We start from the raw sequence: 18224 nt of genomic DNA, 5'->3' as shown, positions 1-18224 counted from the left end.
GACGTCAAAAGGCAAGAGGGAGGAAGACGACTGTTGAGGCAGCAGCAGGCGGCAAACAGCTGGTGTCTCACCCACCAGGTAAGCAGGATGGGACGCGGCGGGGCTGCTAACATGCGGAGGAGGTAAAGGTCTAACAGAATCAGCACCTTTCAGGAGCAGGGGTGAGACACACAAGCATTTTCAACACTACAGGAAATTCCGAAGGATGTACCTCAAACAGAAGAAAAGTAGTTTTACGTACAAAGTGACGATGAAATGGGACAGGAGGGTACGGCATGGTCACAGCAGCTGTAGGCCAAGGGGCCGGGGAAGGGGCGGGCGGCAGACCAGGGGCCGGGAGCCGCGTGCGCTCCGCTTGGCAGAGAAACTCTGCACCTGCGCTTACAGGACAGGAAGAAACAAGTAATTTTCAAAGCAGCAGAGAAGGGAAGAACAGAACGACAAATACCTGAGCGGCGTTAAGGGAAGGCAGGAAAGGACGGAAAGCAAGTAGAAGAAGCCGAAACCCAAACAGGACGGGAGCTACAGGATGCTGTGCTGGGCGCCCCCACAAGGGTGAGCCAACGGGTCAAGTGAGACCAGAACCAAGGCCCCGGATGCCAGCGACAGCCGCCACCTTCCAGCCGCCTCTGTGAAGAGCGAGAGTCAGGGACGCGGACCAGAGACGCAAAGGCAGGGGACGCGCAGGGAAGTCTCACACGGGCCGCCGAGGTCTCTGTGTGGGCAACACAGGCTGGGGACCAGACATTACTCAAAATAATAAAAGTTTTCATTTACGCGTAGCTCATAATAAAGTATCTCACATAAGAAGGGAAACAGACAAAGCCACAGCCAGGCCGAGACAGGCTGATGTGCCGTCTCGACAGCTGCCCGAACAGGTTGGCGGGCGCAGCAGCACCGAGAAGGTGACCCAGAGGGGACAAGACAACCGCAAGGCCATGCCAGCCCCGCCGCAAGGTCACGCCAGCCCATCACCACAGGCCCCTGACGGCTGGGCCTGGAGTGCGGGGCAGAGAGTGGAGGCCCACGGGGCTGGCCTGGTCGGACTTCCTGCGCTGGAGAGGGGCTCAGGTACCTGGGCTCACGCCTTGGGGACCCGTTCAGAGGCAGCTCGGATTAAACTGAGCAGGGAGGGCAACCAGCTGCGACCTGGGCCTGGACTCGTGGGCACCGGGCCAGGCTGCAGCCAGGAGACAGGGGAGCCCTGCCTGGGAGGGCGCAGACAGAGGGTTTGTGAACAGACAGACCCCACAGCAAAAGGAACGCCACCCTGCAGCAAACCAGACAGAAAAGGGAGTTTCCTGGTGTGCCGAAGGGCGACTTAAAAACCCGACCCTGCAGAATGGCCCGGGGAAGGGGTGTGGGGCAGCGGCCTGTCTGCGCCGTCACGCGCCCGCAGGCCTCCCGGCACAGCGAGACAGAGCGGAGAAGAGAAGGAGGAGGGGGAAGCCGCTGGTCACCAGGACCCACAGGCAGTGCCATCAACCCGGAGCGACGCGGAGGAGCCTGCGGACAACTGGCGGCGGGATGCGAACATCAGAGTACGAGAGAGACAGACGGAAACAGGCCCCTCAGGGAGAGCAGCAGAAATGCCGACTGCCCAGGAGTAACTCCAACACACGCCATCAGGTCTTTGTGGAAAAGATAAGAAAACTTAATGAAAGGGCATTAAAGACAAACGAAACACCAAACGATGTATCATGTTGGTGACTGTGAAGTCACGACTCTGAAAACGTCGACGCCCCCTAAACTGATCTACAGACTCAATGCGACTCTAACAGAAACCCCAACGGCTCTGACTGTGGCGTGCAGACTTAAGAGGGGACTCAGAATCAAGACTGAAGTGCAGAGAGCCCGGAAAGCAGGACGTTCCCAACAGGAGGAGGAGAGCTGCCGAGTCCCTTCACGTCGCCGGCATGACGAAGACAGCAGTGACCAGAGGCCGCGGCGCAGGAGGGAAGCCCCATGCAGGACAGGTGTGGCTCACGCCCGTCACACCGAGAGTCAGAGGAGGGGAGACTCCTTAACAAGCAGTGTGAGAAAAAACAGGCATTCAAATGGAAAATTTAACTGAACTATTTCTGTATTATCTGCAAAAACCAATTCCAGGCAGGTTGAAGAGCTAAATGCGAACAAAAAGTTATAAAGGTTTTAGACGATGACACAGGGAAACGCCACCATGACCTTGGGAAGAACTTCTTAAGCCAGACACTTAAAAAAGCACTCTTCAGAAACAAAAAGTGATGAATTCCAATGCCCTCAAGCTAAGGACCTCTGCGTGTCCAGACACCGCACAGTGAGCGAGAAGAAAAGCCACAGACCAGGGGACACGCAGCACACAGACCTGAAGGTGCGCACCTGGGACGGACGCGGCGCTGGGCCAGCATTGCCCAGGCCGTCCCAAGAGGCACGGCTCCGCTGAGGGGGGCACGTGCGCACCCCCCCCAACTGGCTGGGGGCCGCGGGCAGTGCTGGGAGGACCAGCCAGGAGCAGAGCACGGGCGCCCCGCCAAAGCAGAGGGACAACCACGACCCCGGGAGGAGCCTCGCCAGCACAAGGGCCGCCACCTCAGCGTGACCTCAGCCGGGCCCCCAGGCCACCCTGCAGGCCCCAGCAGCCGCGTGGCGAGGCTGTCAGGCGTCCACGATGCCCTCAAGGGGTGCTAGTCTGCGGCGGCCACCCTCTCTGCTCCCCGCCCAGCAGCCGCACGTCTCGTCTGCGTGCCTGCCTCCCACCCCCTCACCCCGCTCTGGCTCACCTGGATCTGCGTCTGCACCTGCTGAGCCCCTGCCAGCTTCTGGGCCTGGGAGATGGGCGTGGTGAGAAACTGGGTTTTAAGGGCTGGCTGGGCGGCATAGGTGACCTTCTGCGCTTGGCCCTGAGCAGCGATCTGCTGGGCGGTGATCTGTGGGGAGAGAGAGAGAGAGAACCCGGGTGAGAGGCCCCTCCTCAGAGACGCAGGCATCCGCCGTGGGACCCGCCGGCTCCCACCCGCCCTCTACCCTCTCCCAGGCCTTGCGGCCCCCCACCAAAGTGCTGCCTCTGCCAGGCCCCCCCGCAGCCGGGGTCGGCGCTCCGCCCCCTGCAGGCACCTGGTCTGCTCACCATGGGGGTGAGTGAACGCCACACGTACATCTCGAATCACATTTTAAGAACTCACCTCGTGCCCCAAAACAGCACGAAGACTAACAAACCTACTTGCACGGTCTCTGCACGTTTAACCTAATTCCTAGTTCCTCCGCCAGGAGAGTCAAACACTGCTCAGAAAGCCACGCACACGTGGGGCCTGCACAGGGGTTTACAAAGCCACTGCACGTACGGAAATTCTTCCACGGCTCCGAAGTTTTATTTCAAGTTACGTGAACGTACAGACAAGCACTTCGGCCAAAGCCCTTCTAGTCCTCTTTCCTCTTTCAGACGTTTGCTGAGCCTCCGCGACACCCAGGCCCCGTTTCTGTCTGCCGTCACAAGTGCTCCCCGCTGCAGAAGTCACCTCACTTCTCTGAGCGTGTTTCCCGAGGCCCGGCCCCAGGGAGAGGCGTGTGCAGCTCCAGCTCAGAGAACAACTCAGGCACGACCCCCGACTCAAGGACCAAGACGGCACCCGCGGTGCGGTGGGCTTTACGCCGCCGGAGGCCAGCCCAGGAGGGCCACACTCCGTGGGCTACCGCTGCTCTCCCGATCCTTCCGGCCTCTTCCCAATCCCGATTCCACAGCCCCGTCCCTCACGGTTCCCGTAGGCCCTCGGGGCTCCGGGCTCCCCGTCTCATTGACCACTGCCTCCCCACGACCACAGGTCTCCTCACGTGGGGGCCGACAATGCGGGAGGGCCGTGCGCTCCACCTCCGCGCCTCCCCCACACGGCAGCGGCCCGACCCCCACAGTACCTTCTGCTGGACGGCGGCCGGGCCTGGGGCCGCTTGTGGCTGGATGGCCTTCTGCTGCTGGACGGCCTGCTGCTTGAGCTTCAGCAGCTGCTGGACGTGCACGGGCTGGGCCACGACAGTCTGCCCTGCGGACACGCGTCAAGGCGGGCGGACGTCAGGGCGCTCCCCGCCCCCCGTCAGGGCGGACCCCCCCCCCACCCCGGTCAGGGCGGACCCCCCCCCCGTCAGGGCACACACCCTATCAGGGCGAACCTTCTCCCCCACCCCCACGTCAGGGCGGAACCCGTCAGAGCGAATCCCATCAGGGCACGCCCCCGTCAGGCTGTTCAGTCACCAGGCTAAGGACGGGCACTGGGCTCCCCTTCACTGACTTCTGCACCGAAAACCTCACTGGAACGATGCTGAGATGAATGATGCGCCCCTTATGTCTACCAGCTACTTAAAACGTCTCTCAGCTCACAGTCAGATCAAGGTGCGGGGAGTTGAGAACGGTAATGTTAAACTGAGGGACACTGCTGCTAAACTGCACCGTGACACCCCCAGACAGCTGGCGGCCACGCCCACTGGGCGCGGCTGCGGGCAGAGGGGCTCAGGGCGAGCACGTGACACGCACCTGCGGCTTTCTGCGGCTGCCCGATGGCCACGCTGATGCCCGCGACGTTCATGGGCAGGGTCGTGACGCCCGGCGAGGAGACCACGGCTGCGGGCACAGACACCACCGGGGGCTTCGCCAACGCCACCTGCGCCGGCTGGGGCGCCTGGGCCTGCAGCTGCCCCTGCGCCTGCAGCTGTGAAGTGGGAACCCGGGTCTAGACAGGAAAACAAGGGGGAGTCCAGAGACACTCAGGATTCCGCGTCTGCCAACGCGTCGCCACAGGAGGTCCAGGGCGAGAGAGTCAGACTGGCCAAGGTGGGCGGTGGCAGTCCGCTGGAGGAGGGCGGCTCACCGCGGGAGGACTCTGGGGCTCCGTCACAACCAGCACACGCAGGGAACGCGGCTCAGCAAGACCTGCGAGCCTCGGGCACGCGGACACTCGGCTGGGGACCCCGCCTCTCCCTCCAGCCTGTGCCCCAGAGTGACCCGGCCACGCCACGTTTCCTCCGCCTCTCAACTCCCATCCCTGCAGCTGCGGCGCCGCTCAGCCCGGGGCCCGCTGGGGCCCACCCACCACCCCACCTCCTGTTACTCAGTTACCATGCAGCTACCTACCACTTGCCTCCCTAAGCTGTCTGTGTAAAAGGAAAATGGAAGTAGATCCATTTTCATATGTACAAAACCCCGAGACTACCTCAGAAAATACACAGAACAGAAGCAGCCGTGAGCCTGCGCAGATGACCTGCAGCCCAGCAGACCGTATCTGTCTCTGACTGTGCAAGTATGTGAAATGGGTCTCTTCCCTTCACAAGAGCCGTGCTTCAGGGCGGCCGACCACCCCACTGCGGCCAGCGGCCGTCTCAGTACTGGGGGCTTACGCTGCCTCTGACGTCCCTGACACACCAGTCTGCATGCTCATCACTGTGCTCGCTCTGTTGTTCCTTCAGGATACAACAGGAACAGGACCACGGGGGAAGACGGTGTGCACACTGCAGCTCGACTCCTAGCATCCCCTCCACGGTGGGGAGCCGCTGCCTGTCCAGCAAGACCCCCCCCCCACCGAGGACCGGGCCTTCCCTGGCCCCGGCCACCAGCCTGACCACTACTCTTCTCATTTGAACTGGCATTTATTTAATGCAGGAGAAACAAGCTGCTTTAGCAGTTTTATCCACTTCTGTGCCCCCCTCACAGACTAAGCGGAGTGAAGCACACAGGAAGCAGAGCCCGGGCCCGGCCGCACGTCGCGGTGGCATGGTGGGGACTAGCTGCAGCCCTGGGCAAGTTACTTGAGGTTGCTTGCCTCCATTTCTGCACCTGCGAGACAGAGTTAACGTTAAACACCCACTCCTGCCTGTGAGCGGCAGTCAGGTGACAGGCATGGAGCCTAAGGCAACACCTGGCCCCGAGCAGGAACCCCAACATTAGCTGCTGTCGCCGGTGCGCCGGGCACCAGCTGGCCTGATGTGACAGCATCCAGCCCAGAGGACCCTCAACCAACACTCGCCGAGTGTAACCGATCTTCCCAGACACCACTCTCAGCCAACGCTACCCCATCCTTAGACAGCTGTGGAGTCTCAGTGCCTACAAATCACCGCGGTGCCCAAGCCTGGCCGTCGGGCCTCCCTCACCCTGCCCTCCGCTCCAGCCACACAGGCCTCGCCCCCGAGCACCAGCCCAGCGCCCCGGGTGGCCTTCCCCAGGCCGCACCTCACCCTCCCCTCGGCCCCTGCACCAGCCCTGCTGCCCTCCATGGTCTGGCTCACTCCCTCCTCCCCCAACTCTCAGGCCACCACCAGCTTTGTGACACAGGGCCCTGGAAAGTACGCAGACGTGAATGTTTCCCATGTGTGGGGTTGCATTCTCTCCAAAGAGAACTCTAGTTTCTGGGGAAGGAGCACGTCTTTACTGGTAATTCCACTGTGACACCTGCATGGGCCTCAGCAGGTAAAACCTCAGGTAAAACATAAGAAGACACTGCTCTGGAAAAACAAGCACATCGACCGGAACTTACAAGCCGGGCCACCTGGAGGTTGGCCACGGTGGTGCCCGTGAGCAGGGCGCCGGGCCGCGGTGCCGTGACCGTGGTGAGCTGGGGGCTCTGCTGCTGCGCGGGCTGCGGGGGCTGCACCTGCACTTGTGCCGGCGGCGGCGGCGGCCCTGGGGGGGCCTGCGGCGGGGGCGCCTGCTGGGGCAGCTGCAGTTTCTGCTTCTGCATTTTGATCAGGTGCTCCTGAAACCCAGACAAAGTCACTTTTCATCAACGTTACCTGTGTTCTGGCTTTTAAAATACAAATCTTGGTTTTAAGTTACTGTTCTACCACCCGTTAAATAGCAAAGTAAACAGTGCTAACATACACTGTGCAAACCACCCTCCAGGCCTTCTAACGCTGAAAAGTGATCCTTTATTAGAAGTCAGCGTATCACTGATGAAAATTTGCAAGTGATTCTGACAGATCAGCAAATTCCTTAGCTCTCATCACTTACAAACAGGCCGATTTAAAGCTGTCATGCCATCAAAAAATTTTGTCTTAAAACCGTGGTCCCTCTGGAAATTTTAAAACTTATTATAAGATACGCTTCAGTTCTAAATTCTGTATTCTGTCTCCAAATGAGAATTTAATCCATAACCACGTCTTCAAAAGAGGTCAAAACATAAAGATACTAAGACAGTTAAAAAAATAACCTTAAAGAATAAATGTTTTTCTTTAAAGAAAAAAAAAAAAGGAAGCATACTAAGTTGTTCATGACTATCAGATCTCTTTTCAAGAGGCTGAAAAGGTAAAGGACTCTGCACCTGGTTTAGGAGAGGGGCAGGAGTAGGGGACCGGGCAAAGGGGTGGCGGCGCTGAGCAGGGCGCCGAAGGCCCTGCTGCCCTGCAGGGGGAGGGCTATGGAAGTGCGGAGGGAAGCAGACCCCTCTGACAGCTCGCCCACAGCTGGGTGCTGCCCACCAGCGATTTCTGCAGCGATGGACACGTGCTCAACCTGGGCTGGCCAATGCAGTCATCACAGCCACCGTGGCCACTGTGCCCTTGAAATGTGGCTGGTGTGACTGAGGAACTGAACGTCTTGTTTGGTTGCACTTCGTGTCTGTAGCACGTGGTCGGTGCCTCGAGGATGGATCTCGCTAGTGCCAGCACGCCCTCCACAGCCCTCCAGCACCCTGGTCCCCTCTGTGACCGACATGGGGCAGGCCCGGGTCAGGTGCTTACTGCGCAGGCCCAACAGCTAGCTGCAACTCTAAAGGTCTTGTTTTTATTACACGTGCTTTTCTGGTTACTTTCTACATTGAGTACTAATGCTTTTCCATTTGTGGCAGGAATATATAGTATTTCCTTTTAAAATGAACGTGTTTCCTTATATAACAGCACAGGGGATACGGAGATCAGGGACACTCAGGAGCATCAGTGCTCAAACAGCTGACTGAGAAACAGTACCACAAATGAACTGTTCCCTAAAGAGGTCAAGTCTCACCACCTCGTCTCTGAAACTGTCAAAGAAGGCCCTTCACCAGCATCTTCTCTGGTCGGGGGAGGCGCCCAGTTCTCTCTGAGCCCACGCTGCCACGCAGACACAGCACAAGAAAGCAAGTGGGACAGTGCACCTGGAAGCCAGGGCGACGGCCTCCGGAGAGCTGACAGCCAGCTGCCCACACTGCCACGACAGCGGCTCCGCGTGGAAAACTGCTCTTACAGACGACAGACCCATGTCCCACATATAGACAATGGCGGTCATGCAGAATACACTCTGGACTACAGAACACAACAAGGCATCATCGCACAGACAGCGTGTTTACAGCTTTCTGGAGGATGCTCACCGGAGTCAACTTGCCTACGGCTTTGATCTGCGCGGGCGACTGGGCCTGGCCCTGCATCTGCGGGACCTGCGCCTGCGAGGCCGCCTGCGGCTGCTGCTGCTGCTGCTGCTGCCGGAGGAGCTGGAAGTGTGCCGGGGTGATGCTTTTTCCGGGAAGCTGGACCCCTGTGGCTGGAAGAGGCTACCGTGAGCCTGCAGGCTGACCCAGCCCACCCCTGCCCACTACGGATGCAAGCGTCAGCCCCACCCTACAGTAAAAGCAGGACAGGCCGCACAGGAAACCAAACTTGCCCTTACCTTGGGACACCTGAGTCACCAGAGACCGGGTCGGGGTCTGCACGGGAGTCAGGCTGGTCGTGACCACAGCCGAGGCCGTCACTGAGGTCACTGCGCGAACGCCCTGAGTTGGTGCCAGAGACACCAGGTCCGACGTGGCCGTGGCTGGGGAGCCAACCGCTCGAGGCTGGGTGTGGACCACCTGGGCAGGCGCGGAGCCTCCGGACGTCTGGAAAAGGTAACAGACATTATCAGGCGGCATCGTGCTGCTCTTCGAGACTTTTACACTCATCGGGTGGATAGAAAGGGCAGCAAACTCTAAATCCAAGAAAACAAAGGGCATTCCAGATGCTGGCCTTTCGACAGTGTGCTAAGAGACAGCTTCATCTGTGAGCTCAAAGCACGTCCCCTGTGCTCCAGAGGGGACAGGTAACCACAGAATGAAATTTCAGGAAACAACGTTCCCATTCCCACTCCAAAACGCTGCCTGTCCCTGTCCTCCTGTGCTCACTCAAAAGACCTCCTGGCCCCAAGGAACATACGAGATTCTTGGCTATCCTCCCAATGCCCAAGTTTGTCCCCCAAAACACACAGTCCCAGGATCCCGGCTTTCCACCGCCATCCCTGAACCCGCCCCCGTCTGCTCCGGGTCCTGGGGCAGCACCAAGGCTTCCTGCGTCCCTCCGAGGTGCAGCGCCCCACCCCAGCCCCACAACCAGTGGACCAACTACCACTGTCCACCTCTGAAACTGCCCTTAAACGTGACTCTGTCCTCCGCTGGCCCCCTTGGTGCAGACGTCTTCCTGGACTATTCAGTTCGTTTCTGACCTTCTGACATTCCACTGCTGCTGGTTTTAAATCTAAACCCAGCATCTTACTCTGTGATTTCTATTCAATCCATCCGTCCCATGTTTCGGGGGGCGAGGGGAGAGGTAATTAGGTTAATTAATTAACGGAGGCACTGGGGATGGAACCCAGGACCTTGTGCACATTAAGCCCATGCTCCACCACTGAGCTCTGCCCTCTCCTCCATTCCACGTGCCTTTTAATCACCTTTCTTGCTTTCTTTCAGATTTTTTTCTCACCCCACTTTTCCCTAAGTTTAGAAGTTATACTCTATTTTTCTTTGGTGGCTTGTCAAAAATTATACCGAAGCCTAATCAGTAACTTCACACTTCTCCTGAACAATGAAGAGCTTCTGGAACACTCAGCGACTCCCGCTTTCCCAGCTCACGTCACTGCACCGTGTGCTACACCCACCTCTGCTGACCCCACAGTGAGTGAGTCACTGTTGCTTGTGAAGTCAATTTGCACCTCAACTACATCACATACTTGTTTCCTCTGCTCTCATTTCACAGACCTTCCATCTGGGAGCACCTGCCTTCTGCCTCCAGTACAGCTGACCCTTGAGCAACACAGGCTTGCGCTGCACGGGTCCACCTGCACGTGGATTTTTCTTAGTCTTTCCTCCAGCGCTACCTGACCTAGGCTGACAGAACCCACAGCGCAGGACCAGGACACCCAGGCTGGCTCTGGGGACGCGAGCGTCCTCAGACCTCGGCAGACCCGGCAGGCTCTGGAATGCGTCCCCGCGGATGCTGAGGGACGACTGTTCATTTAGGAAAGGTCTACAGGTAACCCTCTCAAGTCTTGTTCGAAAATGTTTTTTATTTTACCCTTGTTGCTCAAGGTATTTTCAGAAGATACAGAACCTCCAGCTGGCAGTAGTTTTCTCTCCCTCCAGCAAAAATGTCATCCCCTGGCTCCTGACTTCAGCTCTGCCACCGAGCAGAAAGCTGATGGACTTCTGAAGGCAACCTGCCTTTTCTCTGGCTGCAGCCAAGACCTCCTCATCACTGGCGTCGCGTAGGTGCGGGTGAGCTGGGCTTTGGGCGTGTACGAGTCAGTGCCGTCCATCAGTTCTGGGAACCTCTACGGTCTCTGCTCAACTCTGTCTGGAACTCTGAGTAACCACATGTCACCTCCTCTCACCCCGTCCTCCACAGCTCTAAATTCTCTCCAGTACCTCCGCCTGCTGTCTCCCCCGGCACGTGCCGAATAACTTCTTGTGATTTACCTTCCAGTTCACTAAGTCTCTCTTCAACTGTGTGGAAACTGATATTAAACCCAATTATAAGATTTATGTTTCAATGTTGGTAACTGTATTTTTCATTTCTTAAAGTTCTCTATGTTGGCTTTTTTTTAAATAGTTTCCTGGTTTTTACAGACATTCTCAAGCGTCTCTTATTTCTTTAAAACAAAAGTATAATGGTTCTATAACCTGCACCCAATAACCCCACTATCTCAAGCCGTAAAGGCCAGCCCACTATCTGCTGTTTCTGCTCGCTCTCCCTCGTGGTGCCGCCTTCCCTTGTGTGCTTGGTTATCTTCTTTCACATGCTGCTCACTACACCTCAAAAGCCACTGCACACACTCCAGCAAGTCCAGGACAAAGGCATACACCTCCAGAAAAATCTGCATGTGATTCTGGCCACCATCCAGGGACACTGCCCATCCAGGATTACATCACTGGATTTGAGGGTTGGGGGCCCTTTGGAGGCAACTTCCGAGCCGCAAACTGACCGAGAGCTGACTTGTGGCTCCAACTTTGCAGGAAGAGTCCCCGACCCCACCTCTGCTCAGCATGAGGGTGTAAGGCAGATGGACTTTCCTTCTGGTTCACCCCTGCCCTCCAACCTCCGCCCATCCAGACCCTGTCTCAAGGTATCCACGCCTCCTTTCTCACGTTCCAGCTGGGTGGGCGGGGCCTTGGGCTTGAACAGGAGGCCCCTGTCTGAGAAGGGGAAGTGTACTCTAAGGCAGACACAGCCTCAGTGCACTGTTTACCTCTGGGTTTCTTCTTCCCTTAGATTTTGGCCTAATAGTCAGTTACTCTTGGGCAGTTCCTTGAGGCTTTTAAGATGTTTACATTTTTAATCCAATAATTTCAGTTCATTAGGAAAGTGGTATAAATAACTCACCTTAATACCAAAAACAGAAGTCCCTTCCCACACTACTGAAGCAGCTCTAGCCTTTCCTGCCCTAATCCGCTCATCACACGACTTTTCCTAAAACATACCACTGCTCAAAGATTGTCAAGGGCTCCCTATCACATGGTGAACAAAACCCATATTCTCTGGCCTGATTTCCAAGCCCCCAAACAATCTGGCCTCGAGGTCACCAGACCAAGCAGACAGAGCCACTCAAGAGCCTCTGGGAGGCTGTGGGCCCCATCACGCCTCTGCTGATGCGTTCTGTGCTCCATCTGACCAGAACCGCCCACTCTCCCCTGGATACTCCATTCCCTCTCTCGCTGCTGACCCTCTGCTCATACGGCTTGCCATCTTCCTGAGAGCCGTTTCTGTGGCTCATCTCCCTGGTCTGTAGGAGCCCTAGCTGCCTTCCCCGCCTGTCACCTGTGCCTCCTCTGTGCTCCGGCCCTAGGACTGCAGGGGCGCTATGAAGGCATGCCACCAGTTTGATTCCTACTCCTGTCTCCACATCACCAGGGAGAGAATCCTGTCTACAAGAGTTGCTCAAAAAACACACTGTGGATCAACTGCTCTCTTTCAAGTGTATCACCAAAGAAACAGGTCTTTTTCAAACTAAAACATCAAATGCAATTGAGCGTAGTCTGCCACCCTCCCAGAAGCGGCGGCACCGGTCGTACAGAATGAGCCTAATGCCACAGGCCTAACAGCTTCTGCTATTTACTGAAGTGGCCGAATCTAAGGCAGTTTATTACAAAGCAGAAAGGAAAATGAATGAATAATCCTAAATCACATCCTAGAAACCGTTTTCATATATATCCCATTGCTTGCATTATTTTAACTTTGAAAGCCCAATATACTGTGTGTAATTTACATACAGAAAAATTCACCTGTTTCGGGTACAGAGTTCTATGAATTACATGGGTACATGGCCAAAGAGCCACCATAATCCAGACACAGAACATATTCTGTTTCCATCTCTACGGCTTTGCCTTCCCTGAATTATTTAACTGGAACCACACACACATGCAACCTCTGGAAACGGCTGCTAGCCAGCAACCAGCCAGCCTGAGAGCCACCCGAGCTGCCGGACACCGGGTCGTTCCCGTACTTAGTAATGATGAACACAGCCCCTCAACACAGTCACGTCCGGGTTTTTTGTGCAGACATGTGTTTTCGTTCCTCTTGGGGGAAACCCAGGAGTGGGACTGACAGGCTGTACACTAAGTGTATGGTTAACTCTCTCAGAAACGCCCGGGCGGTCTTCCAGACTGGCTGGAGGACTCCAGCTGTCCTGCACCCTCACTGCGCACGGCACCGCCGGCCTTCGGTCTTCCTGCAGGCCGTCCTCGCAGGTGTGTGGTGCTGGTGACTCGGCTGTTACCTCTCCCGAGTGACGACACGCTGCACGCCTTCTCGCGTTTATGTGCCATCCGTGTATGGTCTGTGGCAAAGTAACTGCTCAGACCTTCCATTTCTTACAGTTGTCTGTTTTCTTATTATTGACTGAAGAATCTTTTTTTTTTAAATGAGAGGACCTCTCCCTTTAATGTAGGTGTTTGTTTTTTGGTTTACCTATTAACTTTAATTGGAGGTACTGGGGATGGAACCCAGGACCTCATGCATGCTAAGCACATGCTCTACCACTGGGCTATACCCTCCTCGCTGAAGACTCTTTATATTGGAGAATCTTTATATAATCTGAATACCAATTCTTTATCAGATACATTCTGCAAACATTCCCCATGCTTTTCATTTCTTAATAAGTTTCCAAAAAGCAGAAGTTCTTGATTTGAAGAAGCCTACGTTATTTTTCCCACCACAATTTGCATGCTTTTGGTATCCTAAGAAATCTTTGCCTCATCAAGGTAGCAAAGATGTCCTATGTTTTCTTCTAGAAGTTCTCTAGTTTTGGGTTTTACATTCGGGTCTGTGATCCATTCTGATGACTTTCCGTAGATACTATATAAGTTCAGTTCTGCGTATGGCTACCCCTCCTCCAGCACCATTCTCCACTGAGACCCTCGGACACTCCCAATGAGGCCTGACTGACTTGTACGTGTGGGTCTACACCGACCCTCGTCCTCTCGTGGTCCTACGGTCTGCCCCTGCCAACTCCACACTGTCTACATCACTACAGCAACTCCTTTGCAGGAAAGACAAGTCTCAGAGCCCAAGAGAGACATCACACAACCTGCCATAGCACTGCTGACTTTGAAACCGCTTTGTCTCATTCAGGGCGCACAGGGTGCTTTCAGGCCTATGGCTCAACTGGAAGTCAGGATGCAATGTAAACTCCTTAATTTCAGTTGTTCCTGTCTGCTTCTTACGGTGACACACCACAGCCAGCCAGCTGTGTCTTCTGCTGAGCGCCCTGTCTCCTTCGGTTACAAGCTCAGGGGGCCTGCAGCTCCGCGTCCACACCTGGGCCTGGACCCCCAGAAACTGACCCCTCGTGCCCAGTCCAGCACTTGCACACTTGGGCAAACCGCGTGAAGGCGTGTCCGCCGTCCTGTGACACCGTGCGAGAGCCCCAACATCCCCCACCAGGCACATCTGTCACTGTGGCACGTGGGCGCCTTCACAGCCCACCACCTCCCACAATCACATGGTGGGTTTCCACACACACACTCCCTTGGAAGACAACACAGAAACCATCCTCTGAACACCTGAATGGTCACGGAATCTTAGATTAGTACTTCCTGTACCGATGGAATTTTTTTCAAAAAGCAAACAACTTCTGCAGCATCCTAGGCCACTCATGCCACCACAAGCACCCAAGGGCAGGGACAACTCACGGTCAAGGCTCCAGGTGCCACGGGTGAAGCTAGGCGCTTGTTAATGGACTGGAAGGTGGCGGCAGGGACACCAGCGATGGTGTTCACAATCACGTTTCCGCTCACCGCACCTGCAGAGAGAGGGGCTATGAGGCAGGACGACAGGGAAGGACTGTCCTGGATCGTGGCATCTCTGACTCTTACCCGTAGGCATGCTTGTCCCTGTAACAGACGTCTTAATGGCTCCTGCCTGCTGAAGAAAGAAAACCGTCTGAATTTCAGGTCGAGCTCTCCTCTGCGTAAACACTCCAAAGGCTTCCATTTCATCAGAATCCAATCCAAACTCCTAATCACAGCTACCCGGCCCATGCGGCTGACTTCTGCCCCTACGCAGCTCAGTTGCCAGGCTCTGGTCATGCTGACCCTCCTGACTCCACACTTGCCAAGCTCAGGGCCCCTGTGCTTGCTGTTTCCCATTCTTCTCTAAGGTCACTGAGACCGCAGCCCAGGGGTCAGCTCTGCAGAGAGTCTCTTCCTCACCACCTACCACGGGCACGGAGCAGCCCTCAGGCCAAGCAGACGCCTAGTTTTCAGAACAGAGAAGGACAGAGCTGCCCAAGGGCATGTAAAACCACTCCTGCAGCAAATGTAACTAGGAACCATGGGAAGAAATGGCTCTCCCAAGACCCTTCTGCGTGGGGTCAGGACGCGCCACCAGGCACACGCAGCCAGGGCACACACCAGGCTGTGGCAGCGACAGCGCGGGGGGTGCGACCGGCCGGCTGCCTTTCTCTTTCACGCACAGGGGCACGTGCGCTGTGCTCTGAGGGGAAGCGGGGCAGGGCCAGGAGGGGACAGTCCGCACTAACAGGGCCTGCTCTGCAAGTCTGCAGGACAAGAGCGCGCGGTTCTTCACAGCCACACTTCCCAGAGCCCTGCTTCAGAACCTCCACCTCCCCAGTCACGCTGAGTGACCCAGCCCCGGAGGGCAGGGCTGGCAGAGCGTGGGGCGGGGGACACACCCCTCCAGACCCGTGCTTCCTCGGAAGGCCTCACAGGGGGTGAGCGTGGACAGAGCAGCCAGGGCGCCTTCTCACCAGCACCGCTGCACTCCCCACCGTCGTGATCGCAGGGGGCACCTTGGGCGGGGCCTGCGCCGGCTGCGCGGGGGGCTGCGCTGGGGCCTGGGGCTGCACGGGCGGCGGCCCCGCGGGCTGCTGGCCGCCCGCTGCCTGGGGCTGCGGCAGAGGCGGCGGCGGCTGCTGGGGCGGCGGCGGCTGCGGCTGCGGCGGGGGAGGCGGGGGCGGCGCCACGGGCGGCTGCTGCGCCTTCTGCTGATCCGCCAGGGCCTGTAGTGGGGAGGGGGGCGCAGTGGGAGGAGTCAGAGCCGGCAGCCCCGCCCTCTGCCCACCCCCAGCCCCGCCCTCCCGGGACAGAGGGCCAGGGCCCCACACCTTCTTTTCCTTTGCGATCCGCTCCGCGCGCAGAGATGCGACTTGAATGGGAGGCAGTGGTTTGTCGTAGTTGATTCCGCTAAAGACAAATGCAAGAGTTAAAACCACACGGGCAAGTCCTGAAGTAGACGGCGTTCCTGAAACCCAGTGTCCTCCTTTCCCAAGCTGCCCGGCGCTGGGAGGTAACTCCTATCAAGCCCTGAGCGACACGGCACTGAGCTGATCGGACTTGGAAAGGAGAGAGGCTGCCAGTCTACCCTGGACCTCGCCTCCCATCCTGCCCAGAACACCCCAGATGGCGGGCGGGGTGGGCCTGGTCCGCGCGCCCCAGAACACGTTGGGGCGAGACTGCAGGGCACCTGCCCCTCCCGAAGCCCACCTGCCCTGCCGCGCTGAGCATCAGCCCTCCCGCAAAGAGCAGGTGGGCAGGTACAGCTCAGTGGCAGAGTGCCTGGTTAGCATGCGCGAAGTTCTGGGTTCAACCCCCAATCCCTCCATTAAAATAAATAACCCCCCCAAAAAATTTCCTGTGTCTTGCCAGCTCACTCCAGGGGAACTTCACATCACATCTGCTTCCGCCAAGGCCCTCGGTTACCTCCGCACTGCCCAGGCCTCCCTCCTCACCACAGGCTCCCCCACCTTGGTGGCGCCATCTCCAGACCTGCTCCTCCCACCCTGCAGACCAGACCGGCCTTCTGGTTGGCTGCCCTCCCACCCCGCTGCACGCTCCTGCCCATGGCCACCCTCACTCAGCGGAACAGGGACCATGACAGACACGCCCAGCCCTCTCCAGCCCCGCCACACTCGCCCAGCGGGCCCCTTCGCTGATGGCCCCGCAAGCCTGCAGCCCGCCTGCCCTCGGCTCTGCCTTGCTAGGTTCTGCCCGCCTCCAGGTGAACCCTCACCCTCTGTGAGGGCTCAGCATTTTGTGTCTCATGTGAGGTAAGAGAGCAGGACGGGGCCCATCTCGGTCATTGCGGAGCCCCCAGGCCAGCCCGATGCTGGGCACGCGGCATAAAAACAGGCAGGACAATAATTCATCAAGCCACTCAACAGATTCACGTGGACACCGGCTCTGTCTCGAGCATCTAGAATCTGTGTCCACAGAGCTCGCGCAGACACCGAGGGAGTCAGTAAAAACGTTAAGACAATCTGCACGGGTGGCAGTCCAACCAGGCGAGGACGACAGTGTGTGGGGAAGGGAGCCATGCACATGTCCAGGGAGACCGCCCTAGAGAGAGTGCCCGGCCAGGCAGAGCCGTGAGGCGGGGCGGCCTACGCACCCGAGGCAGCCCCAGGAGGCCTGGGGCTCCCAGTGGGGCCGGGCCCAGGTGGTACCTGCACCACCTACCCAGCAACAAGGAGAGCTGGAGCCAGAAGGGCAGCTGGGCTACATCTGAACATCCGTTTTTTCCCCAAAACTTTATTATAAAAAGACAAACGTATAGGAAGGCGCAGGGATTATAGCAAACGCCCACGCACCCAGCACCCTGGACACCAGGAGGCTGTTTCACTCTCTGCTTCGTCACACCCACCCCTCTCTGCCCGCCCACCCAGGCACCTTCTTTGTTCCTTTGCAGATGTTCAAAGCAGTACACTCACCCCCAGACAGGATGCATTTTTAAGGCAGAGCCAACAAGCTGTACAACAGATTAGAGGCGGGAGTGACGAAGAAAGGGGAGGCAGCCCGTCTAATCTGTCAGCCTGCCCTCCACCAGACTGCAGGCAGGGACACCCCCCGTTATATGAGCGGGGACACGCGCCACGCAGGGCCCGCCCCACATGATACGCCCCAGCTGACACCTGGACACACCTTTTGCGCAGTAACTCACTCAACTTGCTGGGTTTAAGAGAACACCAAAGTGAAATCATTTCAAAGAGTAAAAACTGAGTCACGAACACAGAAATACCTTTCTGCCAACACGGAGGCATGCTTGGGGTTTTTCTGAAAGGGATTCATGCCAAGCCTGCAGCACAGAAAAGACACAAGAATTACTAACCAAAGGAAAACACACCGAAGAAGGAAATGCTAAGGACAAAGGGTAAACTGAGCCCCGCCCCCTGCCGACAGCCAGCGCGGGCAGGATGCAGGCACGCACAGGGGCTTGATGGGGGGGCTCCTCTTCCCGGCCGTCATCTTCATCAGGTCGAAGCGGCTCGTGTACAGCTGCGTGTGCGAGGCGTTCTCGTCCTGGGCGTACATCTGGCCCGTGCGCAGAGGGCGGTTGTTCTTACTCTGAAACAGGATCCACAGCGGCACAGCTTCATCACCAGGGGAGCAGCATCCCCGTGGAAGCCCCACAGGGACCCCCAGGTTAAACACCCAGCCCTCTCCCTGTCCTTCCCCCGAGACTCAACACAGACACCCCAGCAGTGACACACACATCCTGCCTGTGCGCAGCCTCACAGAAGCCTCCACACCCAGAAG

The 18224-nt window shown here is 57.4% G+C and overlaps 1 protein-coding gene across 15 annotated transcripts in view; it reads right to left on the bottom strand.

Moving 5' to 3' along the window:
- The window catches only part of EP400 (E1A binding protein p400), a 98573-nt gene that overhangs the window by 5659 nt on the left and 74690 nt on the right, over positions 1-18224 (bottom strand). For 11 of the 15 annotated variants that reach the window (XM_064481333.1, XM_064481345.1, XM_064481339.1 and 8 more), the window contains 12 exons: positions 17896-18032; positions 17707-17763; positions 15797-15875; positions 15440-15691; positions 14547-14595; positions 14364-14473; positions 8597-8804; positions 8301-8470; positions 6495-6713; positions 4502-4697; positions 3889-4013; positions 2760-2906 (listed from right to left, as the gene is read on the bottom strand). In XM_064481333.1, the coding sequence (XP_064337403.1) occupies positions 2760-2906; positions 3889-4013; positions 4502-4697; positions 6495-6713; positions 8301-8470; positions 8597-8804; positions 14364-14473; positions 14547-14595; positions 15440-15691; positions 15797-15875; positions 17707-17763; positions 17896-18032 (1749 nt within the window). The remainder of the gene's footprint in view (positions 1-2759; positions 2907-3888; positions 4014-4501; positions 4698-6494; positions 6714-8300; positions 8471-8596; positions 8805-14363; positions 14474-14546; positions 14596-15439; positions 15692-15796; positions 15876-17706; positions 17764-17895; positions 18033-18224) is intronic. The other 4 variants (XM_064481337.1, XM_064481346.1, XM_064481342.1 and 1 more) reach the window with 2 other exon arrangements.

Source organism: Camelus dromedarius, chromosome 31, assembly GCF_036321535.1.
Source record: "Camelus dromedarius isolate mCamDro1 chromosome 31, mCamDro1.pat, whole genome shotgun sequence".
In the NCBI taxonomy this organism is placed as follows: domain Eukaryota; kingdom Metazoa; phylum Chordata; class Mammalia; order Artiodactyla; family Camelidae; genus Camelus; species Camelus dromedarius.
This window is presented reverse-complemented; position numbering and strand designations above follow the sequence as displayed.